Raw genomic sequence first — 27,885 nt, forward strand, 5'->3', positions numbered from 1 at the left:
TGAGCGGAGGGCGGAAACTCCCTATACTTCCTGTTGGACGTTTCAAGTGCCCACTGGTCGCACTACCACGCGCTACGCCAGCGCCGCTTTCACCGGTGGCGGTTGCCGGGCGTCCTACTAAAACAAACAAACAAACAAACAAACAAACAAACAAACAAACGAACGAACGAACGAAACAATGCATTCGTGTCCAAGAGGAGGGTGCAGAAGGGTATGCTCGCAAGCGGACCCTTTCCGCTAGGGTGGTTTGTTCTAGCGTTGGCCTACGCGCCTGTCAGGAGCGCATGAACAGTACGCCGTGTGTCGCGAACTTCTTTTTTTTTTCCTTTCGTGTTCCTGCTTTTGAATGGTTGGTCTAAAACTGGTACAGCGCAACATAGAAAGGAAGAAACAAGTCGAGTCGGCCAGATGAAAGAACAGAGCGCTGACTTGCAACAGGTTTATTGGCAAGTTATATGAAATATATGGCTACAAGAAAGCATCAGGACATGTCATCACAACGCTTCACAAAACGTCACCCCGATTGAAGGCTACACCATCATAAGCCACAGAACGCGAATTTCTGTCATGCACGGTTAAACTGATCAAGACATCTTACTTCCTGTAAAGATAGGTACAAAGATGGCGCCCTAACACACGTGCTGCCAGCCCTTGCTATGAGATCAGCTTCAATAATCTCCCGCGTAAGTTGTGATCGGTACTTTTTTAGCACTTCGCACCGATGAAAATTCGGCTTGCATCCACAGTCGCGACAATGAATTCCTAAAAAAAGTCCCTGTATAGCTCGGTGCACATTGTAATCACATTCTTTTAGCCTTTCATTAAGGCAGCGACCAGTTTGGCCTGTGTATCTTTTCCCGCATGATAGTGGAATTGGATACACAACGCCAACAACGCAAGACCCGAAACGCTTTTTGTGCATGGTCGAACTGACAGTAGTGCGCGGATGGAGCGGATTTACGACCGTAAAGAGCCTGCGTAGCGTATCCGGAGCGGAAAACACTACTTCCACGTTAACCTTGCGGTCAATTTTTTTTTTATCTGTGAGAGACGTTATGCAATTATGGTATGACTGCCGGCCTCTTTCGTTCATTATTTCTTTGTTGGGCTTCTCTCTCACTGTCCTTATTTATGTGCTTTAACAGCTTTTCAGCTATAGCTGACAGTAGTGTAGCAGGGTATCCGGCACACAAAAGTCGATCAACTTGACCTGCAACACTGCGCTGCATGGCATGATGACAGGATTTCCTGAGGGCATTAGTAAGACAAATATTAATGATGCATCGCTTAAACAGCTTAAAATGGGCTGAGTCAAATGATAAAAGAGGTTTTCCGCTACTTGGTTCGTACATTGAGCATACATGGTCACGTGAAAGAAGTAAATTGAGGTCTAAAATTCGTAGGCTGTTGTCAGTAGGCATCTCATGGGTGAACACAAGCGGATGAAAGCAATTGTTAAAAGTTTTCATGACTTCATCGGATGTGGGCTGGAAAGCAGTGTTGTCGCAATCTACAAGGACCAAGAAATCATCTACAAAACGGCACACGTTGACGACACCTCGTTTATCTGGCATGCTCAATAGCAGCCAGTCATGATGACCATGGTAGACGTCACTTAGGACAGGGGCCAGGCATCAGCCAATGCACACACCACTGTTTGTCAAAGCGTCCGAGTTCCTTGTTAAAGTAGGGTCGACCCTACATAATAAGGAACTCGGACGCTTTGACAATCCTTCTTGACCAACTTAATATCGACTTTGGATATTTTAATGACCGGACCTACATTCAAAGCAGTGGTGTGCGCAAGTATATATATATATATATATATATATATATATATATATATATATATATATATATATATATATATATATATATATAAGTTTAACTGTATAAAAGTGATCAGTAGGTGTTTTTATTTTCTTTGATTACCCTGAATTTGGCCAGAGGGCGCTGCAACTATGAAAGGTCCGCTCCGCTACGCTGAACGCATGACTAGAGTGTTTTAGTTGAGCGTCTTTACGGTACGCTCTGCTCCGAGTGGCCCCGCTAAGCCACAGTGGAGCGGCGGGCGATTTTCACGTTTTAGTTGCACGTTTAGCGTAGCGTAGCGGACCTTTCGTAGATGCAGCGCCCTCTGGCCAAATTCAGGGTAACGAAAGAAAATAAGAACACCCATTGATCACTTACATAAAGTAAAACGTATCTATATGACTTATTTGTCCATGAGGCATTTAGGCGTGTGCTTCTAATGCGTTACCGGCCCATTTTATTCAGTGGAAAATAAAGCGCCGTCTTGGGGAGCGCCACGTAATAGCCAGCGAGCTTGCTTTCTGCATCCAACCCAATCCTTTCTGACGCCAACGCTAGCCAACAAGCTGCGCAGCCCGCTCCGCTCAGGAAGCTTGTAAGCGGACCATGTTTGTCGCTCCGCTAGCCCGTTTGCGGCTAAGCGGAGGGCGCATGCGCATTCGCGCTTCCGCTTCGCTTAGCTGCTGAGCGGAGCGTAAAAATGCCAAACTAAAACACTCTAATAAAACGTGAAAATCGCCAGCCGCTCCGCTTTGGCTTAGCGGGGCAACTCGGAGTGGAGAGTACACTAAAACGCTATCGCTGTGATGAGGAGGCTTAGCGTAAACGTGAGCGGCCTGCACGGTGCAGTCAACTTGGTGGCGCAGTACTCAACCACTAAAACACAGAGCTAGTTTTGGTGTAACCAAGTGCAAAACATTTTAGACATTTAAAAAGACCTGTTCACGATTAAACTGTTGCCTAAAATTTACACCCGTAGAAAAGTAGTATACACTTGATTACTGCTGTGTTAGCTTTGTGTTTGTCTGGTTGAGTTCCGCGGTACCAGGTGGCTGCACCCTGCAGACCTCTCATGTTTGTGCCTCCGCCCACCCGGCAAAACGCCCTGTCCGCTTGCATTTACCGGAATACCGAATATGCCAAAACTCTATCGGGGTAGTAGCGTGAAGTGACGGCCGCAAACGCGTAGTTCATGGCGCCGATCGGATACCGACAGTCCGATGCGCTGCAGCCACTCCGCTCCTCAACTGGCTTCGAGAGGGACGCGATGTCGCAGCTTGACATGCGGCCAATCGCTCCATTTGCGCAACGCAACAAGGATGATTTATGGTCCTCGCGAAAAGAAACCGCGAGACCAACACTGACCTCGCTGCTCGCGTCGACACGGAGTACGTTGCAACACAAGCAGGCGACACGTGTACTGTGTGCGGGAAGTGTTTTGAGTGAATGGTAAAGTGTCGTTGTGTGTTCTGTTTCGGTTACCTTTCCTATATAAACAAACTAACCAACATTCAAAATATTACGAGCAACATTTGTTCATATTAAGCTGGAAAAGTTCTCGATCCCGCAACGTGGGCAGCCAATCGCGTAGCTCGCCCAACAGACGCCACGCGCGCCCGTTACATAAACGGTGACGGGGCCGCTGAAAACTCAGGTGAGCGGCGCCGCTGCGATCGGTAGCGATGTACATTTTTAAAACCTTATAATTAACTACATGGTTTACGCGGAGCGCTTAAATGTGTCACTTCGTGATCAGAAGGACCTACCCTAACGACTCAGTACGTTTATACAAAATCGTCAAATTTGCTTCAGGGTCCTTTTCATGCTCTTCATTACTCACAGTGTATTAGTCATAGCGATCTATGGTCTCAGATGCCTTTGCGCCACAAACCATCAATCAGTCACTCAATAATCACGGTGTTCAATACTCACAGAGTGCGATACCTACAGCTATAAGAACTAAAATTGACGAAAATATGCGTAGTTCATGTGGAAACGCGTTTAGAAAGTGCAAAAGATCAGCAGTGAACCTCTGGTTGATGGAACAGTACAATAATTACACATAATTTCGCAATTGAAAATTTCTACCGTAGATTTCACTTAAACCGCGGAACACTGAAAAGTTGAGGTGAGACAGCAAGAACGTAATAACATGCGGTATATGTTTGAGAGTTACGGAATGGATTCCAAGGGAAGGGAAGCGTAGCAGAGGGCGGCAGAAAGTTAGGTAAGCGGATGAGATTAAGAAGTTTGTAGGGACAACATGGCCACAATTAGTACATGACCGGGTAGTTGGAGAAGTATGGGAGAGGCCTTTGCCCTGCAGTGGGCTTAACCATGATGATGATGGTGATGATGATGATCATGATGATATGTAGCACCAGGCACGTACCCAGGATTTTCTTTCGGGGAGGGGGGGGGGGGTCTGGGCGGCCCAACTCAAGGTAACATTTATATGCAAATGAGGTTGCGGCGGAGGTACGTTTACTATTACAAATGTGAATAATGCCCACCATTCGCCATAAAGACGTGTAAACCCGCATAAGAGAATTGAAGTATTGAATTGAAGGTACGCCTGTGAGATACCTCTCCTTTACTTGACAAACAAGGAGCCACGTAAAGACATAGTTTCTCTGTCGACGTTACTTCAGTCTCATCTGCAAGACATCCACTGTCGATGAGTGAAGTGGCTAGTTTGGGAGTCAAGCCATTCATTCCGGCATCTTATATTAAGAATGTTGGCAAGATACGCCATGTGCCAGTTGAGTATACGGAAGAACAACTAGTTGACTTCCTGAAGGATTTTGGCGTGACATCTGCCCTCCGTCAGGCGCGCTACAGTCGCCAAAAAGATACAAAAAGACGGAGCGAAAGAATCACGCCCTCGGAGAACCGTCATTCTCCATCTCAGAGAAGAAAAACCAATGTCGCAATGAGTGCATTTAGGTTTCACGAGTCATCCCGTAGAAGAATACCATGGCCCTGCTCTGAGATGCTACAACTGCCACAGATTTGGACATTTATCGAAGAACTGCCGCAGTCCACGTCGCTGCAAGATATGCTCAGAAGACCACAACCATTCAGAGTGCAAGTCTGTGTGTCAGCCAAAGTGTGCCAACTGTAGCGGAAACCACACAGCTTCCTACTCCGGGTACCCTCAGAGCAGAGCTGCCTCAAAGTTACATAGACATGAGTTGAAATACGGAAGGCTGCCTCCTCGTAATGCGCCCCCACCCAACCTTGATACTGTAAGATACGCGCCTCCAAATCCCAACAAAGAAAAAGAGCAAGGGGTCAATTTGAACTATTCTGCAGCTCTAAAGCACTCAGGTCGAGAACGTTCTGACAGCGAGCGACACGATCCATCTTCAGCGAATGCTACTCATCTTGCCCAGGCATCGAGTGAAATTCGCCGACCTTCTCAGCAACGCCCTCTGCCATTGGCACAGCAACCTCATCTAACATCTGAGCGACTACGTCAGCATTGGCCTCAACCACACCAGTCATCCCAGCGACCATCTCAGTCAGCTCTTCAGCGACCTGCTTCGATCACACATGGAGGTTCAGCGTAGTTTGGTGATTACGCGTCTTTACCTGTGGCACAGATGATCTTGCCCATGCTATTCACAGCTGTGCGTGCAATTCTCAGTGCCATTCCACACGCAAACAACCTACCAGAGGTAAAAGCACTGCTTTCTATGGAATCGTTGGTGCTTCCACAATCACCAACAGCTCCACGGCAGGCTTACAATGAATAATCGTTACAACAATGTTCTCATATTTTAGTGGAATGCTAATAGCCTTCGAAATAAGTCAGCTTATTTTCGCAAACTATAGCTCAACATACCTTTCATGTTTTATGTATACAGGAGGCAGGCGTACGAGATGACTTTCATCTTTCAAACTATGTTATATATAAATCATCGCGCATCGCTGGAAGTAGCAGAGCGATGTTATGCGTGAGAAAAAAACCTGCCGTCCTACTTAATACTGTCGAGTGATTTAGATATACCTGAGTTCGTAGCATGCAATTAAGATGTCTTTTAGAAATACAAGCGTCACAGTGATCAGTGTTTATCTACAATGTTCTAGCAAAATATCAATAGACAGCTTGGTGAATGTGTTTGGTATCGCAAACTCACATGTGCTGGTTTGTGGGGACTTCAACGCACATAATGTCATCTGGGGCAGGGAATATGATTCCCGCGGAAGCATTATAGAGTCTGCTGCAGAAAAAAGTAATCTGATCATGTTAAATGACAGCTCTCCAACGTTCTTGCGGGAGTTTTGTTACTCAAGCTGTATATGCTCACAAGGCCTTCTTGATGGCGTTGAATGGTCAACGCACATAGAAACGTAGGGTAGTGATCATATTCTGATCCTAGTAAAACATCGTCTCATACGGAGTGAAGGCCGGGACCCGGCGCTACTCAAAATGTACTAATTTGCAAAGTTTTCATTACTATTTAAGCAACTCATTGGGCGAAAACACGAACTTTCAAAGTTTTGCAAATATATTGTGTGAGTCCTACAAGATCTGCACAAAGCATGTCATTGTTCCAAACGAATACGCTGCAGTTGACGGGGAATATGAATGTCTAAGAGCAATTAGAATACACGCAGAACGTGCTTACCGCCGCAGTGGAAAACTTGAGGACTACAAGATGGCACAGAAAGTTCAGTCAACTTCGCGCAGACGCTTACAAAAATTAGGTACGAGAAGATGGCGAGAATACTGCGCTTCGCTGTCTCCGTTTACTCCACTTTCCAGAATATGGTCATTTGTCCGATCGTTTAGTGGTCCAGTTACCCAGAGCCATCCCTTCCGAGCTCTTACCATATAGCTCAAAGCACTCAGGAAACATCTGTTGCTGACAAATTCTGTCAACTTATATCCAGACCAGGAATTCCGTTTACTTGCCTAAAATTTACAAGTTCGACGACACTAGCAGAACGTGCGTGCTTTATGTCACAACATCCTCAACTTGACTGTGAGTTTAGTTTAAATGAATTGAAATGTGCTCTTTCGTCATGCCGTACAAGGACAACCGCAGGCCCAGATGGTGTTACGTACGTGATGTTAAAGAACCTTGGTCCAGCAGGAAGAATGGCTCTTTTGGAGATATTTAATGATATCTGGATAAGAGAGACTCTTCCAGATTCATGGAAATGAGCTCGGGTAATGCCAGAACTGAAACCAGGAGAGACTCCCCTTTGTCTTGACTCCTACCGACCCTTCAGTCTCACAAGCTTTTTCCCAAACTTGTGAAGATGGTAGACAGTCGACTGCAATGGTGGTGTAAACATACAAATGTGTTTTCCTACTACATGACCGGTTTTCGACAAAATCGGTGTACAATGGATGCAGTATTAGACATTGCCACATGCGTCGAACATGAACGAATCTGTGGAAATGTGATAGTAGCAGTATCCTTAGACATTCGAAGAGCATTCGACACTGTAAGTCACATACACGCCCATCCTGGTATGTTAGAGCGTGGCCTACACAATAAAACTGTGATGGGTATCAAATTTCTTGAACGAAAGAAAAATATTTGTGGAAACAGATGAAGGAGAGTAATTATCACAGCATCATGCAGGAGTTCCGCAGGGCAGTGTTCTCAATCTGTTTTTATTCAACTGTGTCATGGCAGCCTTACCACAAAAACTCCCGTCTTGTGTACAGTATTCTTTGTACGCAGAAGACATCTGCATATGGGCATCTGGATCTCGTATACAAGATATTCAAACAACGCTGCAACAGGGTCTTGATAGTACCGACACCTTTTTAAAAGAAAGAGGCATGAGTCTTTCATACGCAAAGACAGCCGTACTTCCTTTCACTAGACGACAGCTGAATAATTTCCAACTTACGCTTAATGGGCAAACTTTGATGTTCGTGAAAGAGCATAAATTTCTTGGAGTTATTCTTGACCGCCAGCTGACATGAGCTTCACACATCCGCGCAATTGAAAAGCAGACCATTGTTGTAAAAACGTACTTTGGCCACTCGCTGGCACAACGTGGGGGGGATCAGTCTCTTCACTATTACAAGTTCATAGCGCACTCATAAAACAAAAAAAATTGCTTACTCGGCACCTATTCTCCAAGGTTTATCGCAAACTTCTGAGGAACGTCTTCAATGTTTACTGGCAAGAGGGCTGCGAGTGTGTCTTGGGGTTCCGCAGGCTACCTCGAGTTCTTTAATTGCTGAAGCTCGTCACCCACCATTTCCAGTGATACGAACGGTTGAAACATGCCGACATATTTATCGCATCTTAACCCAACACGAGAAGCATCCATTAAACCTCGCGCTCACCGAAAGAAACAAAAGCAAAATTCACGATGTTGTTCGAGAACATAAAGCATTATTACCAAGATTTGAATTATGCAAAGTGAAAGTTAGTTACCCTCCCTGGATGTTAACATGCCCTAAAATAGAATTATCGGTCGACGGGATTATATCTAAGAGAGACATGTTCATGGTAGCCGCACAGCAACTGGCACTCTTCCAAATTTACTCATTATATTCCCAGTACATCCACGTGTATACAGATGGTTCGTGTCATACAAATTCCTCGACTTCAGCATTCGTCATTCCACATTTAGCGCTAGAGCAAGCATTTAAATTATCCCGAGAGACATCTTCCACCGTGGCAGAACTGTTTGCAATCCTGTGTGCACGCTTTGCGTTTCATAACATCAGAAAAGCATTCGCAAAAATGGGTTTTCTTTAGCGATTCGCAAGCCGCTCTCACATTACTACAGAGCAATAAGAAAAATTCTTTGAACACTTTGCTATTGTATGAGATACTCAAAGAACTTACAAAAACAAGCGCAATGAACCACGTAATTGCATTTCAGTGGATACCTGGGCACTGCAATATTTCTGATAATACTGCAGCGGACGCAGCTACGAATCGGGCGCACAATAACGCGGAGACAATCAATCTTCCCCTATCGCGTAGTGAAGTCCGTCTGATCCTGTGACAGATTTCCTGTCGTCTCAGCAAAACTACCTGGTTTGATCAGCAAACTAAGAACTCGAAGTTATACTTTATAGACCCATGTATAAATCTATCAATGCCGGAAAAATCTAAGATACAACAGAAAATTTGAAACATTGGTACACCGCCTGCGTCTTGGCACTGCATTTACGAGGCACTTCTTGTACAGGATAAAACGTGTCTCTAGTCCGCAGTGTTCTTGTGGCCATCCAGACGAAGATGTGCGTCATCTCCTACTCCAGTGCACGAAATACGATCCACAAAAATGGGTACTGCAAGCAAATTTGTTGCAATTAGACAGAAGACCATTCACCCTAAAAAAGATACTTGGCCCATGGCCAACTGCGGGTCTTCAGAAAAGAGCCCTTCTTGCTATGAAAAAGGTTTTAAGAGGGCACCAACATTTTGGGAAAATATTGTTTCAGATGATCCTAATACGCTGAATGAGTAACATAAATGTTATTCTGGGTTCATAATTGATTTATGTGGTGATCGCAATTTTTACGCAATATCTATAATTATGTTCTGTAGTTGCAGTGTATTACATGTGTCATGTATTTTGCCTGTTCAATATATCTGACTTTATATATGCGTATGTGTGCTGAACCCACGCACAAAACTTTGCGATTCATGTACTGTTGGACTGTACATTTTTTTATTCATTCGGTGTTCTACTGAGTGTCATATTTGTCATAAAGCCAGACAAGGCAACGGGTGACTGTCATATTGCTTCTGGGCTTAAGGGTTATTGCAGGGTCTGATGATGGACGCTGTTTCGCATGACTTTATTTTCCATCTTATCTAACCCATATCGCGGGTATATGGTTCCGAGGATCTGCCAGCGTCGCGGCGAGCCGTCACTCGAGGAAATAATGAAGCAAAAAAAAAGTTAAGTGCAACCGGCGTTTTCTCTGGCCGCAACTCGTTCCGCGAACATACAGACCAGCTGACTACGAACCGAATCCCTTTCCTGGTCCCTGGATCAGTCTAAACAAAGAAGGTTGGACTAACGAAGGAACAGCGATGTGCGTGACCCTTGCAATAGATGGTGACAACTGAACTCATCTGGAGTTAATCGCGCGGCCACCGAATCGATGAGAAAACTCGCCTTCAAACCCCAGGAGATGCCGATAACTACCGCCATCCAAAAATAGTCAGAAAATTGACTACCATTCCACTCTGTGAAGATGGAATGGCAGCGAGAGCTGACGACAGTCAAAGCTCTCGAACGAAAAGCAGAGTGCTTCACCTTCGCCACGGATTGGCCCGAAGGTATACAATGCCGAGCTGACCCGCGGCAAAGGTGAAGCATGCGTTAGGCACTCCCCATACGTGGGCCCATCCCGAAGATATCGAAGCGCGCGTTACAGGTTCCCGAGCCCACAGGGGTATGTTGCAATGAGCTTGGACCGTTTCTGCACTATCACCAGGATCGGCCCAAATGATTATTTTTTTTTCTGTTGACGGACGCCCAAAAAACTACGAAAGGTTAGTCACATACAGCTTTCGCTGTAAAAGGCGGCAGAATGTTGACTGCCGAGTAGATTGATTTGTCGGCGCTTTGAGAATGTGTGTGAGGAGGGGTGGCGTGGGCGGGGAGGGAGGTATGCCGCTTAATTTGCCCCCCTCCCCCCGGGCCTCCCCATGGGTTTAGCACATAAAACGCTGTGTGTCAACATTCGCGAGCAGTGCATCATGATAATCATTTGTAAAACGGTCATCCTCATTGGTGTCGAATGCAATATACATATCCAGATTCCGCGTGGCAGTGGTTCCTGCGCATTGACTCCTTTGCTTTTATTTATCCTTCTCTCTCCTTTTCTTGTGGGTTGCCACAGAAAGAGCGCGGGATCTTTCCTCCAAGAGCGTGTTTTTCTTGGCGATAGATGCCAGAAAGACGCATCAGATACACACATTTAGTTTTCTCTTCGGAAGGCGGGGGTAGGGAGAAACAGGATGGCAATCAAACCATTGAATGAAAGTCGGCCTTTACACTTTAAACAACGGCTGTGACAGCGGTTGGAACGATTCATCTCAGAGCCCGCAATGGCCGCTTTTGTTCTAAAGCCGGGCTGAAGTGGAAGCGTTGCCGCATACAAGGGTGGACATTTCAAAGCCCCCTGAAATTGAATTCGTTTCGCGTCCGTTTCGAGAACAGGGTATACGCCACGGTTCGGGTTTGCTGAACTGAAGGTTGCCGACTTGCATGCGAGACCCAAGGAGAATTTCGTTTTCATGTTTGCTCCGTATACGTGAGCACGCGCTTTCGATCGCTTGGTCGATTCGGCGCGAGATGGCTCGTCTTATTTGTTCAATTACAGTAAACGTATGCCTCGAATTAACGGCTAATAATCTTGGGATCGTGGACTGCGAATCCGCGAAAAGCTCCGTACTCTAATGGATATTTAATTCCATTTTAGAGAGTATTTCAGCGAAGGCGAGTCAAGCTTTAGAGGGCGGATATATCTCGAAACTAGCGTTACATGTGGTTTCGAAATTCCCGAGTGGATCCGGGCCTCAAGCCCTGACCGGCTTCAATTTCCAATTGTAACAACCGATGTAAAGTAATAAACCGAAAAAAAAATACTTTGTAAATAATTATTTCTCGCACACCCACGTCCGCTGCCGACACAGTGATGCGTTGTCGAGGGTTAAGACATCGTTATCTCCTCTGCGCAATCTTTCAAAATGTTGGCTATTCCAGTTCGAACCGCCCGCTTTAATTAACAGGGCTCGCGATACTGCAAGCTTCTACAGCACCTCGATGACACTGCGCTAGTTTCTTACCCGCCGGGGTTCCTTAGTGGCTTGGGCGTTGCGCATCTAAGTACGAAGTCGCGGTATCGAATTCCTGCCGTGGCGGCTGCATTTCGATCGATGCGAAATGCAGAGAACGCCTGTGTACCGTGCACAGGGTGCACGTTAAAGAACGCCAGCTGGTCGAAATTAATCCGGGGCCTCCCACTACGGCGTGCATTCCTCATAATCATATTGTGGTTGTGGCACGTAAAACCCCAGAAATATATTTTTTAGCACTTTTATCCGAGTGCACCCGTATCCGTGGTTTTCGAACGGCAAACACATTACTGTGTCGCGCGCATGCACGTCGACGGTGTGCCACTGCGGACGCGCCAACCACGCAGCGCTATTCACCCACTCGGAAACTTGACTGCACCGATGCTTTATGTGAGGCACAGTGTCTCGTATTGCGCCTGTGCACAAATATATAAGGCGTCGTAAAAAACTGCGGCCGCGAGCACGAGCCTCTGGAATACGGCCAGGCATCCAGTCCTCGCGCTCTGCCGGCGCGATAACCGTGCAGCCTTTCCGTGAGTACCGGGTACGAGACCGCGGAATGTGCCACGTCGGCCGCAGGGTCTCCGATGCGTGGCGGAGCCGCCGTTCGTCCGAAACGCTGCGACGTCGCGGTGAAGTCATGTTTGTACGTCTCGCGATTCGTTTGCAGCAAGCTTCAGTTGGTCGTTGGCCGTTCCTCTCGTGGCGCCCACTTTAGACGTGGCCCATCGAGCGCTGCTTAAAATGCAGTTCTGAACGTGGCAGGTACAGCCGAGATGTTTTCCGGAAAGAACTGGCGTTCGGCCCTCTGTAGGGGCAGTGGTGGTGGTAGTGGAGGTGCTGCAGGTGGTGGAGGCGCGGGTAGTAATGGCGCTGGCAGTGGTCAGCTGGTGTCCAGAACTGGCGGCGCTGCACTTCCGCCGCTCGGCCTGCCCAGCTCGCTGCGTGCGTTTGTCTGGAACTTCCTGTGGCCGCTGCTCTGTCTCGCCTACGGAACAGGTGAATACACGGTTTCAAATTCTTTTCGCTCACCTGCGAGCGCTGCTGCACCTGTACAAAAGCAGTCACGTGTGTATACATTTGCCGCTCAGGAACGGCTAACGTCCCTCCATAACGTGTCCGCCGAAGGCGTGTTGATTGAGAACAAACAGCAGACAAATACCAGCGGGGGAGCGAGCTTATCTTATCTGATACGTACACCTTGCACACGGGGAGCAGGGTTTTCTTTCGAAGCTGTTTCCCTTTTTATGCTATACCGTGATTCGTCGCGTTCCTCTGGATATATGCGTGCATACACTTACGTAGCTGAAGACGAATCGAATCAAGCCAGATTGTTCGATTTAACAAAGTCCAAAAGAAACACGCGGACGTCGTAGAGACTTCGACTGTGAGAGACTTCGGATTCATTTTGTCCCGTGTTTCGCGGTTCGGATTGGCGCCCGCGCTAATCAGCTACTGTTGCTGGCCGCGCTCGAACTTGGGTTAGTTGAGTAAGTCCGTTTGCTGACTTTCACCAACGTATGTGAGTATGCACGGAGGAGTCTCTTCGACTACACGTCATACGATTGCGAATGCTTGCCGAAACTTCGTTATATATACGTTTCCTTGGAAGTGGCATTCACGTGTCGTGAATTTTGTGTATAGTGTGCGTTTTTTATCTCCGTATGTTTCTGTAAGCGCGTATCGATCAACTAACCTTGTACGACGTGCTGCTTTTGTGGTGTGCTCTCGACTTTTCTGCGTGATGACAGTGCATTCATTTCAGGGTTGCCGCGCACATATGTCCTACAGCTGGTGCCGGCAGAGGCGCGTTCTGACGATCGCTGTAAAAATGGAAGGAAGGAAATGGAAGGAACGAGTGATCAAGCGTCTTCATTAAAAACTAAACGAACAAAAAGAAACGAAGGAATAAAAAAAAAGTAATCGAGAGGCGCACCTGCTGGAAACCATTTGTTATGCGTCGGCTTGGGACAGCGATCACTGTTTCATCGCAATGTCCGTGAGCCAGATGTTGCTCTGGTAGCCTTTCCTGACCAGAAACGATATACGGCGCAACGTCGCCAGTCCAAGCATTATATGGACACGTCACAAAATTTGTAGGACGCTTAAGCTTCGCCTTTAAGAGTGGAACGCGATAGCATTCAAAGATCGTTGACTGCTTCTCACGCTTCCGGGGAATAGCAGCTTATGTAACCGTAATGGTTTAGCGCGAAACGCTAGCGGCGAAATTTATGCACAAAGGCGGAATTTCTGGTAGAAACGCGGCCTCTCACGTGGGCGATCTTCTGTTACTGTTTCGCACTATCGATATTTAAGTCTGAGAAGATTTAACATAAAAGGCATGCGCTATCGGTGCTTTGCTTCATGACCTTTGTTTGTAGGCTGCCATTCTCGAAATTCCGAGGAATAACATTGTAAAGAAGGTAAAATAATGTATGAGCAACTTTAGTGACTGAAGAACAACTTTAGTACCGTATAGGATGTGCGTGGTTCGGAATGATTTTTGCGAAAAGACGGTCGACGCGGGACGGGTGCTCCTGTCTGAATACGTTTTTTCTCGGCAAAACACTGCACCAAATTTGGCGGGGTTTGTTGCTCTAGCGACTGTTAGTTTCGAATTTTTGATTTAGGTCGTAAATTATTTATTAAACAGTGGAGAAAATCGAAAATTTTCAGAAAGCAAGACTATCAAGTTTAAAACTCTGTAACTCAGCAATGAAAAATGATATCACAATTATGTGAATTCCATCTGATAGTACATCTAAAGCGGACAAAATTGATGTGTTACACATGAATTTCAAAAAATTTAGTAACATGAAAATACAGCTTTTGCGGAACCCCCGATAAAACGTATACAACGTAACAAGTTCCCGTAAGATATAAAATTGTATGTCAAATTTGTCCGCTTTCAATGATCTAATGGATGCCGTTTACAGAACGGCGATGTCTGTTCTTGATGCAGAGCCATTAATTTGTAAACTTTGGGCTTCTTTCTTTTTTTCAAACTTGCGAATTCTTGAAAACCTTTTTAAAAAAATCCAGGCCTAATTTTTTTGCTGTTCGAACGCCTGACACTGCTGACGGTGTTCTGTGAAAGAGAAAGCGGTGCAATATTGAAGACACATCTGCTCTCTCGAAACCACCAAGTGTACTCATTTGCGAGAAACGATCTTAATGACTTAAGTTGCCTCTGTTAGGACCAAATTACACAAACGGGTCACGGGAAAATGGCGTCGCGGAGTAATCAACACTGGCCGAACACGCGAAGCCTCAGCTTTTAGCCAAACGCTCGACCAGTTGAACTTGCCTTAGTCGCATATAACATCATTCAGGCAAGTCCTTTGCCTAACATTATATAACTCTCCAAAATGACTCTTGTAGTAACTACATTCGCAATAGCGCAGTTTACACTTGTACGTTGGCACACGTGCTTCTTGGAGTGTAGCAAGCGTGAAGGAACAGGAGGAAGACGCTTCAGAGTGTCCATTGTTCTGCACCTGTTCGCGCGTGCTCACAACTTTCAAGGCGCGCAATAAGGAGCGACTCGAGGGGCTCCTGAAGCTCTTTAAGCGGGTATCCTTGCCCTTGATTCCGCTATTTTATGGCGCCTAATCGCCTGTACTGCGCCTTTATATAGTTAAAGGTAACTTGTGACGTATACGTCACGGTTGTTCCTCATGCTTAATCGCGCCGCTTTGTATAGTGATGCCTTTAGTGTTGATTGGTGTAACAACGCCTGCTAACAAAAGGGACAGTGTCGTTAAGCGTGCGTTTTATGCTAAAAATGTAGGTTGCCGAGGATGATAGCATGCGCCATGATCCTCCTTTGGTTAGTGTTTTGTTTTCTTTTGCTCTGGTGCACTAGCTTGCGGCATCTGCAAAGCGAACAGCGGTTGAGGTAAGCATGTCGAACGGTAGACATCCTCCAGCTGTTTCAAGGGCAAATAATTTCACCGCGGGCGGCATATATGTGGAAATTGAATTTTCTCTATTCGTGACCTTTACGCTTTGTCTTTTTCTTCGCTTCACTAATTTTGCTTTCTTCCAACTGCCTCAGCGCGAGCTTTTTAATGTATATTGTTCAGAATGGCTAGCTGCAGTGCAAGATTGCCACCCACTTACGACTATGACGGCAACATCCCGGCGGTGTTAAGAATGGCCAGCTGCAGTGCAAGATTGCCACCCACTTACGACTATGACAGCAACATCCCGGCGGTGTTAAGAATGGCCAGCTGCAGTGCAAGATTGCCACCCACTTACGACTATGACGGCAACATACCGGGAGCGTCGCCGCCAACATAGCCACAGCGTGACTAAATCGACTTTGTGACGGAATGAGTTCGGCGGGCCAACTATTGTTCCCAAACTCCCCAACGCGCTACCCGGAACGGCTCCGGGTCCTACATGGCCCCTCTGACGTCGGTTCCGGACCTTCGAACGTGTGTGCTTTTGTGCGTGTAGACCGTCCTGCGGAGAGGCGGCTAGTTTGCGATCACCAAACGAATGTTCGCGCCGCCTTGTATCGCGGGAGGACCGAGTGTTTAAAAACTGCTGTTGTGCGGATGCTCGACACACTTCTCTTAAGCAGTCATGTTGGACTGAGACTCTCTCTCAAGCAGTCATGTTAGACTGATGTACTTTCTCAAACAGTCATCTTAGACTGATATAAATACTGTAAATAAACCCATATTCCTCGTTCTCTATGAGAAGCAGTCCTTCCCTTCATCAACGTCCTCAGTGTGGATAAGTTGGACGTCGGCATGGGCCAGCTACCTTCTAATTCATGCCCGACTCCAATCTTGACAACGGATCACGAGCGATGGGATTGAGCCCCCAATCCTGACAATACGCCGACTCACCAAGCATGCTCTGTACACGTAAAAGAGCAGACGCATTTGTGTTATAGCCATATGCATTGCACGTAATGGCGAAGTGGTCAGTGCTCTGCACTACTCCATGTAATTGGGTTCATCAGCAAAAGCTACACTGCCGTGATCCGGCCGTTCAGATAACGAGACGTTCGTTACTCCACTGACGCAGCGGCTGTCGTGCAATTTTGATGTCCACCGTATGCGGCGGCGAACGTGGCGTAGACGCAACGGCAAAACAGAGGCGCACGTATGTGCCCGCCTGTCTTCATGACGCAAATTGGAGCGGTCGGAGGGGGCCGCAGTTTTTTTCGCGACAGGCCACTGTGTACGAGAGTCGTCCCATGCTTTTACTCCTTGCGACTCTTCAGCAGCTGCAAAGCCTCTCGGGCTTGAATTTAAGCGGCGCGAACGGCGGCTACTGACGGCAACGGGTGAGGCATGAGAAAAACATGAAATTACCGACAGGCTTGCAATACGACTGCAACGTGAAACAGTTCGCAAGTTGGATTTTACCTTTAGTGACGACTCGTAGACATCGTATCAGTGCGATGAGTGGATAAACCTAGCGGCTCGATTTTGTACCGATTCAATAGCGTTTATGAAGTATGTGTGTCAACGGTTCCAGATGGCTGCCGAGTACTCGACTTTGGGCGCGGTATTGACTTCTAAGTCGAGAACTTCTCGTGACGAGGGACGTTACGCAACTGGCGTTTCGAAAACACCAAAGCTCCGAGTGTGGATGAGATGGTGCTAGTCACATGGGGACAATAGTCAAGGTCCGAAGAAACTGTCGTGTCTGGTACTTGTAGCAGTTAACGGCTCCCATGGGCATGCCAGCGAGTATGTTGGAAAAGACGAGGGTCTTATGACGGCGTGAAATTGACATCGCTTGGCATTTGTTGGGGCTATAACCGTTAGTCAACGGTTACACCAGTTCTGTAACGAGATCCTGTAACGAGATCTGGTCATTAACGTGAGAAACTGGCCGATAGTGATAACCTAGTCATCAGCAAACGTATGAATTTTACAGGACACATGCAGAGGTGGGTCATTAATATGTATTAAGAAATCAAGAGGGCATAGTTTGAAACCTTGTGGGAAACCTGAGGTTACAAGAAGCGGGTTGGAATTAACATACGCAGGCTGCGAGTGATTACTGAGGAATTGTCTTACTCATGTTATAACGTCAACGCGCCAGTTCGACTGGTAAAATGTGAGAATTAAGTGTTTATGGGCAACTTTATCAATGTTGCGCCGTCAAAGAAGAGCACGTCGATCTGTATGTATGTTCTTATCGAACTTTAAATCGATGTCATGAAGAAATATGACTGTTAGGTTTTCACTAGAAAATGCCTTTCGAAATTCGTGCTGGGATTAATGGAAGAAGTAGTTGCTGTACAACGTTCATGATCTGTGAGTATATGACATGATCCATGGTTTTACAGGGGGCGCTACTCGGCCGGAGTTCACTGGTGCATCTTTGTTACTTGACTTTTAGACTGAGAAGACCTTCCCCACTTTCTGTGTCTGTGGCAGGCTTCCTGGGGGCAACGAGTGCGGTAATAGCAAGGTTAAATGTTCAGCAGGAACATGCTTTGTATCGTTTAGGAGCTATGAAGCAATGTCATCGACACCGGCTGGTGATGATATTTTAGATTATAGTATATTATTTAATTCGCTGAAAAAAAAAGCGTATCAGGCATTGCGAATGAAGCATGATATGCGGAAAGCAAATCATTCGTGATTCTATCGGTGATGATCTTATAAACGATTGTTTGTGTTAAAAATAGGGACAAGCAGACAATTAGAAAGTTCCATTTTCACATCGAGAGCGCTTACAGATTTAGCAGTTTTGGTTTCCTACCCAAAATAGGAAGACTAAAAGTCGAAACTCTTCGTCGCATTTTACAAATGCCGAATACTTCTTAGTACGGAGCTTGCGGTGCGGGAACTTTTCGTCGTTAAATGGGGACAGTCAGTGAATCATGTAAATCCTCTGAGAAGAGTAAGTCACCTGTTCAATTGCGAAACGTGCATACATACAACCGTGTACTTCTTAGTACTCGGCTGTTAGTTTTTACACAAGCAACTCAAGCTCCTCGGTACATGCTTTCACACAGGAAACTCTTAAAAATTTGCTGCATCTATAAAAAAAAATGCAAGCACCTAAATGACCATGATTGGCGCTGACTAACACCTTCAGGGTCGGATTTTCGACACGTGCATAAACGTAGTAACAGGTGTCGCCGTAGATCATATCATTTGGTAAGAGCACCACGCGCGTAATACGGAGCCTGTGTTCTTCTAATATACCGAGGTTGTGGTTTCGGCTCCCGCCGGCGGCATTCGTCTTTCGTACTTCTTTTTTTTTCTCGTCCACTTTCGTTTTCGTTTCCATTACAATTTATACACTTCAGTTGAAGTCAACAAGTGACTTCCCTTATGCTTTCCTTGGCTTCATCGTTTGTTGGCTTCATATGGAGGCGACTAACAAAAATTGCCCCCCCCCCCCCGGTATCCTTTATTTTCGTTCATTACATGCAATGTGTCGATGTTTTACCGGAACTGTAACACAAAATCCTTAGACAGCATATCTCACATTCGGCGAATTTCCTTCGCCTGTAAACTTGCTCATGGCGCATATATAGCCGAATCCGCTTCTGCGCCAAAGTGTCGAAAGCCGAACTGTTGAAAACCGTCTGGCGTGTTCGTATTTGAATCTTTTGCTCAGGGTGTACTTAATCCGGTTGCTAATGCATGTTTCGCAATTGAACAGGTGTCTTCCTCTTCTGACAGGATTTGCACGACTCATTGTCTGTCCTCATTTTAACGACGAACATTTCCCGCACCGAGCCTTCTGACCGTCTGCATTTCTCAAACTGTGCAAGCTTTTCCTTTTTTTTTTAAAAAAAGATCAAGATCCTACTACAGCGACATGTGCATAGTTATTTCAGACTCTGACGTGTCTTCTTCGTCATTAAAGTAAGCTCAAGACAATGAAAATTGGAGAAGTCACCTGCACCGTACGCGCTTACATTTAAACGAGATTAATTTTTATTGATTTAAAGAGAGAGAGATAAATGAAATACGAAAGGCAGGAAGGTTAACCGGGAGATAGATATCCAATTTTCTACCTTGCACTGGGAAAGGGAGAAGGGGAGACAGAAAGATAAAGAAAAATGCACATACACAGAAAGAGAGGGAGATTACAGAAAAAAAAGAAACAAGCACACACACACGCACACGCACACACACACGCACACACACACACACACGCACGCACGCACGCACGCACGCACGCACGCACGCACGCACGCACGCACGCACGCACGCACACACACACACACACACACACACACACACACACACACACACACACACACACACACACACACACACACACACACACACACACACACACACACACACACACTATTGCTTTAACGTGCCCTTAGAACCAGTACGCACTATAGAGAGCAAAGCCAATCGAAAAAAAAGAAAAGCTATCGAGAAAAATATGAAGCAGCAAAAATGAACACTAAACAATAAACATTCCATTTAAACAGTTTTTTGCCTTGGCGTTCGTTAACAGGTGATTAGTCATTGATGGTTATTTCTGTAGGGCAGTGATTCCACTATTCTGGTTTCCGTGGTAAGAATGGCTGAAAAAAAGGAAGAAAGAAAACATAAGTTTTGCATAAATAAATGCTAACTTTATTTCCATGAACCAAGCGAAATGAGGCATGTTGCGGAGGCGATATAAACTTAGTGCGGAGGTTAATATGACGATGACACGTTGTGCGAAAAGTGCTGAAACGAAATAACTTACGGCGGTATGCTAAGGACGATAGGTTATGCTTGATTTCATGGCAGATGTACTCGCAGTTGTGTCGTAAGAATAAAACGAACAGAGTTATTCTGAACTATTTCTATAGGGCCCATTAAACTATCACTGATTGGACCCACGCTGTAGCTTGAACATTGGTAATTTTATTTGTGAACGTCGTTGCGGGAAATCACGATGGAGGAGGTATCCCGAGATTCGATTAGCATTGCTGATTATATACTAGATGTGGACCACCCAAGAGAGGTTAGATGTAACGTGAATGTGTGTGAAAACACGTGGTTTCTTAAACATGTGTTGCTGATGTTGTAAATCGGGGAAACACGGTGTTCTTAAAATGCGCGTATGTTTACGTTTCTTTATGTGAATACCACAAAGCCCAAAGACCATTCCTCATCAAATAAAATTCACAGAACCTGTCAGTAGTATTTCTGGCCATGGAGAGTACATTCTCACGTAACCAAGAAAAGTAATAGTGAGCATTAATTAGTTGATGTGTAATTAATTACTTAGCGCTAGCGTTTCTGTGCTATCTACAACTGGAAACTACTCCAGCGTGCCAAGACGTTATCCCGCATATGCGCTTTCGTGATATTCGCATCGCTTAAACCGGAATTTCGAGGTATCAAATCCGCGGAAAAAGAAAAGATACGTTGTGCGTTCTGGTGTTCAGCCTTCATGTTCCTTGTTTTATGGTGAAGCGCAAGAGTCTAGAGACTAGGAGAGAAAAATAAGGAGGACGAAGTTGGAATAAATGAGACAAAATTGACGCCAGTTCCACAGCAAAGCTGTAATTGCGTTGTGTCCTTGTAATTATGGAAACGCTACATGTCATAATAGAGACTTTAGCGTGTCCGCTATTCCGGCAAACCGAGTGGTTCGGGCGGATTACCGGATGGTCGGGGACGTAAACGTGAGCGGCCTGATCGGTGGCGCCAGCTGGTGGTGCAAAGCTCAACCACCTAAACATAGAGCCAATTACTATATTCTTCTTAGCTGGGGTGTAAGTTTTCGACAGCGGCGTAATTGTGGACACAATTACGCTGCTGCCGAAAATTTTCACCACCAGCGAAGCAAAATAAAGTAGGTTGCTGCAATTTTAGCTCTGTGTTTGTCTGATTGAGCTCTACTACACCAGGCGGCTGCACCGCTCCGGCCGCTCGCTTTTGCGCCACCAACCATCCGGTAATCCACCCAAATCAAACCCGTTTTCCGGAATAGCGGACACGCTAAAAGTCTCAACTATACCCAGCGCTAAATAGTTCAACTTGCAGCGTCTGCGTGCGCCGTATACAGCGTCGTTTAGCGGTGAGGTTCCGCCACACCCCGGCAGAGCCCGTTTTCTCAACGCGTACGTGCTAGTGTAGACAAGAGCGACATTAAATCGCGGCTGCGAGAGACTGCTGCGAGGCTTCTTTCGCCGTTTCGCGCGCGGGGCTGTCGACACGCTCCATTCAGCAGACAGCACGTGACAAGGCGCGCATGCACCGCGTGTTCGTTATTTACATACATACTAAGCGGCGGGCGCGCGCGTCTCATACTCGCTGTGCCGCAGGTGCCACCGGAGCCAAGGCGGTGCCTCGCAGCGACATGGAGAAGAACGGCCAGCTGAAAGCGCACGGTGAGTTTGCGGAGCATTTCGCCAACAGCGCGGTTTCATCGTCTTCGTTGTTGAGAGGCTGCTTCGCTAAAGAGCGTTACCGGAGCAGCTTCTGTAGTACTCGCCAAGTTCTCTGCAGTGAAGCGATGGTTATGTAGTGTTCTTGTCAACCAGGCAAAGGAGGAGGGCCGGCACATTGTGGCAAGAAAGGGAAGCTGGCAAGAAAAGGAAAATTGAATTGCTTTAAAACTTAGCGTAGGATGGTTGTCTGAAAAGTTATTAGCACTGCGTGAGTTTTTATTTGAGAGACTTGTTATTATAGTTGGGATGGGGTATTTCTTTAAGAGGAGGCTTTAGCTCTGGGCGAAATCCAATTTGCACATTCAAATGCATACGGAATGCAGAAACGTTCGCGTTATAGCCAACCGCTAAACCGATTTGAATTAAATTTTGCATTTGAGTGAGAAAGCTGAATTCCCTCGACCGTTGAGAGTAGAAGTTCTGGTTAGGATCTCAAATTTTTTGTACGAAAAGGTTGCCTAAAATTGTTGTTTAAAGGAACTTGAAGGACAGGGTTTACAAGCCCCTAACTCTGCACCGAAAACAGATGTCCAGTTCTGTAAAGTGCATCTGTTAGAGTATCTGAAGTGGACAAATGTGATATTTGAGTTAATGGGTTACGCGAAATCGTTACGATGTTTAGGAGGGTTTTGCAAAAGCCCTAGTCGCGAATTAGTGGCATATTTCGGAGTGGTGTACAGTCAGGTTTTCCGCTTTAGAATGTCTCAACGTGTGTAGTTCAGTTTACAGAACTGTGATATCGCTTTTCTTTCAATGCGAAAGCATTTTATGCCCCATTTCGCGAACATCCGGCGGCGGCGTGACCAGAACAAGGAGCCAGAAATGGCGGACGGTGCCGCGAGTAAAAGCACGTCAACAAATGCTCGGATTGAAGTCAAATTTCTCGGTGTCTTACACAACCCGGCATCGTGTCTTCCCTGCACGCAAAATCTCGCGCAACACTTTGGATGGTGTGCGAGTCAGCGTCATCGTCTTCTATCACGTGCTAACGATCCTTCAATACGAGATGTCACCGCTGCGCTCCTCGTATTCATTTCTTGGCCAATACCCCACAGTGGATAGGAGCCACACACGTGACAGGGAACTACAATCTCGACTCCAAACGATCAGTGTATAAAATGAGGTGTGCGCATGTCTCGAAATGAACGCCGTGCAACTTTGCAACGTGCACGACGACATGCGGATGACTACCTAAGCGAAAACATTTCCCTAAAGCGACTACAGTAATTTCGCATTCCCACACATAAGCAGTCTTAAGTATCTCCGCCGAATTTTTTTTATCTTCTAATTTCATAATAGTAAGCTTGATTCAAGCAATTACATTTTGCGATTTTGAACGATTTCAGTAAAGAAGAAAAGAAAAAAGAAAGAAAAGTGATGGCCTAAATAAATATCTACTCCAAACAGTCGGTAAATTTAAACTCCTGTTGGTAATCACAGCGCAGCAGTGAGTTGCCGGTCTGAAATTGATGCCTCATCAACAAGAGCTGTGTAGCGTCTTTTGGGCACATAGTCAATAAACTGCGAATTCTCGGCAATCCGTGTATCTCTTAGTGCTCTCTTATCTTTCTTGCGTTGGCCTTCAGGAAACGTTTGAGTCAGCGTTGGCTTCCCCCAACATAAGTCCCTCACTTTCTTTCATTCATCCTTACGTCTCTTTCGTTCTCATCTTTATTCGCGTAATTGTTTCCCACGCATGTCGCTCATAACGGCGAAGTGTGGGTGCCGCACGAAATCCACGCCGCGTCTAAAGCAGACGAGACGGACATAACAGCATTAAAAGATAACAAAAAGACGACGAACTAAAAGCAGAAAAAACATGACGGTATACCGTTCCCTGCGTACCTCATGGTTGCAGCGAGATCAGACGCCGCAACTTCTGACTATGTGGACCTGCACACACGTGTGCAAATCTTGTGGTTTATCTCGGGCTTATCTTATTTGCTACCCCTTGTCGCGCTTGGCTGCGTACAGAGAGGGATATCTATGCCAGGAAGGGGGTGTCCACTGCGTCCTGTACGTAGGTATGCTGGCGTCGCGAGGTGTCCCACCCCGATGCCGTACGTCTTCTCCGAGACACGCGACACCTGTACCGCCTACGTTTGACGAAAAAAGGTGTACGCTTCTTTTGTAGGTGAGTACGCGGGATACAGCACGTGTGCCCTCAACGTGCCCCCGTGTTTTCCCAGGGAACCCGCCGTGACATAGCTTAACGGCTATACGCATGGCGTTGCCTGCTTCTGAGCTCGAAGTGTCGCGAGTTCAATCCAGGCCGCAGCGGCCGCATTTCGATGGAGAGCTAGATAGGGAAAAGAGAGAGAGGGAGAGGGAGAAAGTAAGTGAAGATTTCACGAACTGTGGCAATCTGTGTTATGCGAAGCATTTCACACGCACCTGGCTATCCAGCATTGTTTTGGCTTCCGCAAAACAATACCAGGTGGACCAACGTGATCCTGTAAGTTCCTGTTGATAAAGCGAGGGGGCGGGGGTGCCTTACTTTTGAGATTGAGAATTTGAGATTCGAGCTGGCTGCCTGAAGACAAAAAACATACCGGTGCAAATATGTGCCACAGGATGAGCCACGTGTGTGCTGCAAAAAGAAGAAAAGAAAAAGTCCAGAAACGACTCGGCACATCGTAATGGAATGCATACAGATATTCACGCATCCAGACCTGTAGGGAATACCCACATTCCAGAAGCGTTACGATTCAAAGAAGATGGAAGGATTAACTGGTCAGCACTCGAGCTAATGCTGATTAGAGTATGGGTGAAAAAAAAAACTAAAGAAGAAAAGCAAGCAGGATATTAATAGAACGGGAGCCATTGCAAGCATAGGTAATGGTGCAGTATGGTGAGAGAGGTTTTAAACACGAAAGTTATTAAGATCGAGATCAGATAGGGAAAAGGCCACATAGCGATATGCATACTAAAGCCTGATTGAACTAAGCAGGCTAGGTGACTATTTGTCCCCGCTCTGTTTCAAAGGGGATGCCAATAAACATCATAATCAAGTTGAGTAGTTGCGTGTGCTTGTCGCGAACGCACGTGTATGTGACGATATCAGCACGACGACATGGCATGGCGATTGTTGGGTTTTACCTAGGCAGTGGACGGGCGTAAGCGAGAGAAACGCGTATTGCGACGCCATCAGCGACTGCTATTATTAAGAATCGTACGTACACGTGGCTATTTCATGTTGGGTGTGTTAAAACGACAATGACATTTGTACTTTGACGAAATATTTCGCATTTCTGCCCGAAAGGCGAAGCACCGATTGCGATTGCAAATTAGCAGATATTTGTAAGAAGTAAGGATAGTAATTTTATCGGCCGTGTAGACTTGTAAACATTCGCTTACTGACTAAATCAACAATGATAGGACATGTAAGCGTGACTCAACGAAGACGTAGAAAGAAACATACACAAAGAGACAGCACTGTCTCTGTGTTTCTGCTTCTTTCTACGTCCTTGTTCGGTCACGCTTACACATTTTATCATGGATCCAAACCAACTAGCCCGTCATCGTGTTTTAACTATATTAACCAGCGCGGTATCATGCGCGCACAGGTAAACATAAACACATCTCGCTCGATGACAGCGGAAACTGTCTGGGAAAACGCTGGAGCTAGGAATCGCGGCAGCAGCCGCGAACCAGTTGACCTCCGTACATCTGTCGCTTCAACGTGAACGAAACGTTGAAAGCACAGCGTATACGAAGCTACCGGCACTACGCGCACTCTGCAAACATCGCAGATCGCTTTGAAGATGAGGCCCGCCTAGGCGCCCACGTTGGCCACGTCGCAGATCGCTTTCAAGACACACGAGCGCCGGCAACGCGTCCCTACGGCGTCCGCCAAAGGCCATATATTACGGCGTCCGCGATTCGCGTGACCAACGCCGTAGTAGACGCCGCGGTTGTGTCCACTCTGTACGGAGCGGCGGGCGAGGATGACATCGAGACACCGTAGCAGCCGCCGGAGAGGAACGCCCCTTCTGCCTCGCGCGCCACAGGAGAGGGCACGCATCTTGGCGGCGTTCCTCGCTCGCTCGCGCACGCGAGATTGAACCGTGTTCGCCGGCTCACCCTAACACGCTTTCACTCATACGGAACATCATGGCGACGGCAGAAATGCGCCTGGAGTATTCATATAGCAATGATAAATGTTAAAACCTGATTAACTTTGGCGATCACTGGGCAAAGTGGGTCGGTCCCGGAGATAGTGCAGAGTTTTTTTCTCATGGTGCGAATTTGACTGCGTTTTCGCACTTGTGGATTCTCAGTTGCGGAAAATGGGCGGTCGGACCCTTCGTCCGCGCGATTTTTCGATGTTCGGAATGCTGAACTTTTCCGCGAAAACGCACATGCGGCAAAGACGGAAAACCAGTCACAACGTGGACCGTGGACATGTCACTGTGGTGTGCCAACTTAATTTGTGTTTTTATAAAGCAACGCACTCAGACGCAGAAAGAATATTCAACAAAACGGTTTTGTAAGTTGCTTTACTTTGTTCTTGCTGAAGTGAACTGAGGCCAGTAATAACAGTTCAGTCCTCCGCTAAGCGCTCGCAAATGCGAAAATCTCAGCTGTCGCGCGCTCGGTGCATGTGGTACGGTAATGCGAAGTTCGAATTTACGGAAATCGTAGCTGCGAAAAACGCAGTGTAATATCGCACCATGTGAAACAGGCTTACGGCGCCTCAAGTGCTCGAGCTGTCACAAGGAAAGACGACGACAAAGATGCACTGTGTGCATGCACGCGCCGAATGTTTTAAAGGCCTGTAGGTGGCTTTGAAGCGAGAGAAGCATGCGTGCCATCGTGGCATATACAGTAAAGGCAAAAGCATGCATCTGTCATCGTTGGACCGATGGCTAAAGCGCGCTGCTGCTGTGCATTCTCGACGGCAGAAGATCGAGTCCCACATAGGCCACGCATTATTTTTCTTGAAGCGTGGCGAGACAGGAAACCTACCATACTCACCGCAAATGGCTAAGAATGAGACAAAGAATTCTTCGCATTTAAACGCACTCGTGTACTTATATTTATGAGCACGTTAAGGAACAACAGTTGGTGGTCAAAATTAATCCGTAGTCCCCTACCACGGCGTGCCTCATGGCCCAGAATGTAATTTAAATTGTTTTCCAGGGGAACAGTTATTGTATTCCTTGCGGAGCGAACATCGTACGACCATCTTAGCGTCTATAGCTGGTTTCACTAAACGTAAGAGGCAAACGGCCACCCATGCTGCTATCCAGCGATGCGCAAGCTGTCGGAGGCGCGCGGTATCTGAGCGTGCGATACGCTTCCAAGGCAACGCGGAAGTGGTACGCGCGTGGCAGGCGCCGCGAGCCACTCGGCAAACGCACGCGTCCTGAGCGCCCGATGGTCGCCGGGACTCCGTCCACCATCGCGCCGTGTCTATCCGTGCGACGCCGGGCCGCAGTGGCTCCGTCGCCGGTTATGTGGACACTGTGCACACTTTGCGAAAAGGGCCAGTGAACGCGCGGCTTTCGGCGATGCGGGATTCGCTTGGCGCCGTTGATTATCGCCCAGCCGGCGGCCGGCCTCGGCACGGGCTGCGGGCACACGCTCTGAACGACGGAACCGGCCGTGCGCCTGCCTGGCCGTCAGGAGATAGAGGGCGGCCGCGACTGACAGTAGTTTCAAAAGATCCAGAGCGCCGCGGTGGAAAATTTCTGGAGGATAATTACGCACGCTTAGCCGTAAATCGGACAAGATAGCTCTTCGGCTGCTCCCGTTGTCCCAGCCCCGCTGTATGCGTCACTTAAGTTTGACGAGGTGCTTGTCTCTCACCTGGGCATGTCTCTGCAGCCGTCAGTGCTGTCGACTGGCTACGCGCAGCGGAATTTTTGAAGG

At 46.9% G+C, this 27,885-nt stretch overlaps 1 protein-coding gene across 3 annotated transcripts in view; it reads left to right on the top strand.

Annotated features, from left to right (window-relative positions):
• Positions 1-27,885, top strand: part of LOC135898607 (choline/ethanolamine transporter flvcr2b-like) — an 88,241-nt gene that overhangs the window by 27,006 nt on the left and 33,350 nt on the right. Inside the window, exons 1-2 of one of the 3 annotated variants that reach the window (XM_065427847.1) lie at positions 12,059-12,148; positions 21,886-21,951. In XM_065427847.1, coding sequence (XP_065283919.1) covers positions 21,921-21,951 — 31 coding nt within the window. In that variant the 5' untranslated portion in view covers positions 12,059-12,148; positions 21,886-21,920. Of the gene's footprint in view, positions 1-12,058; positions 12,149-12,285; positions 12,615-21,885; positions 21,952-27,885 lie in introns of those variants that run through there. The other 2 variants (XM_065427690.1, XM_065427774.1) reach the window with 2 other exon arrangements.

Source organism: Dermacentor albipictus, chromosome 1 (assembly GCF_038994185.2).
Source record: "Dermacentor albipictus isolate Rhodes 1998 colony chromosome 1, USDA_Dalb.pri_finalv2, whole genome shotgun sequence".
Taxonomy (NCBI): domain Eukaryota; kingdom Metazoa; phylum Arthropoda; class Arachnida; order Ixodida; family Ixodidae; genus Dermacentor; species Dermacentor albipictus.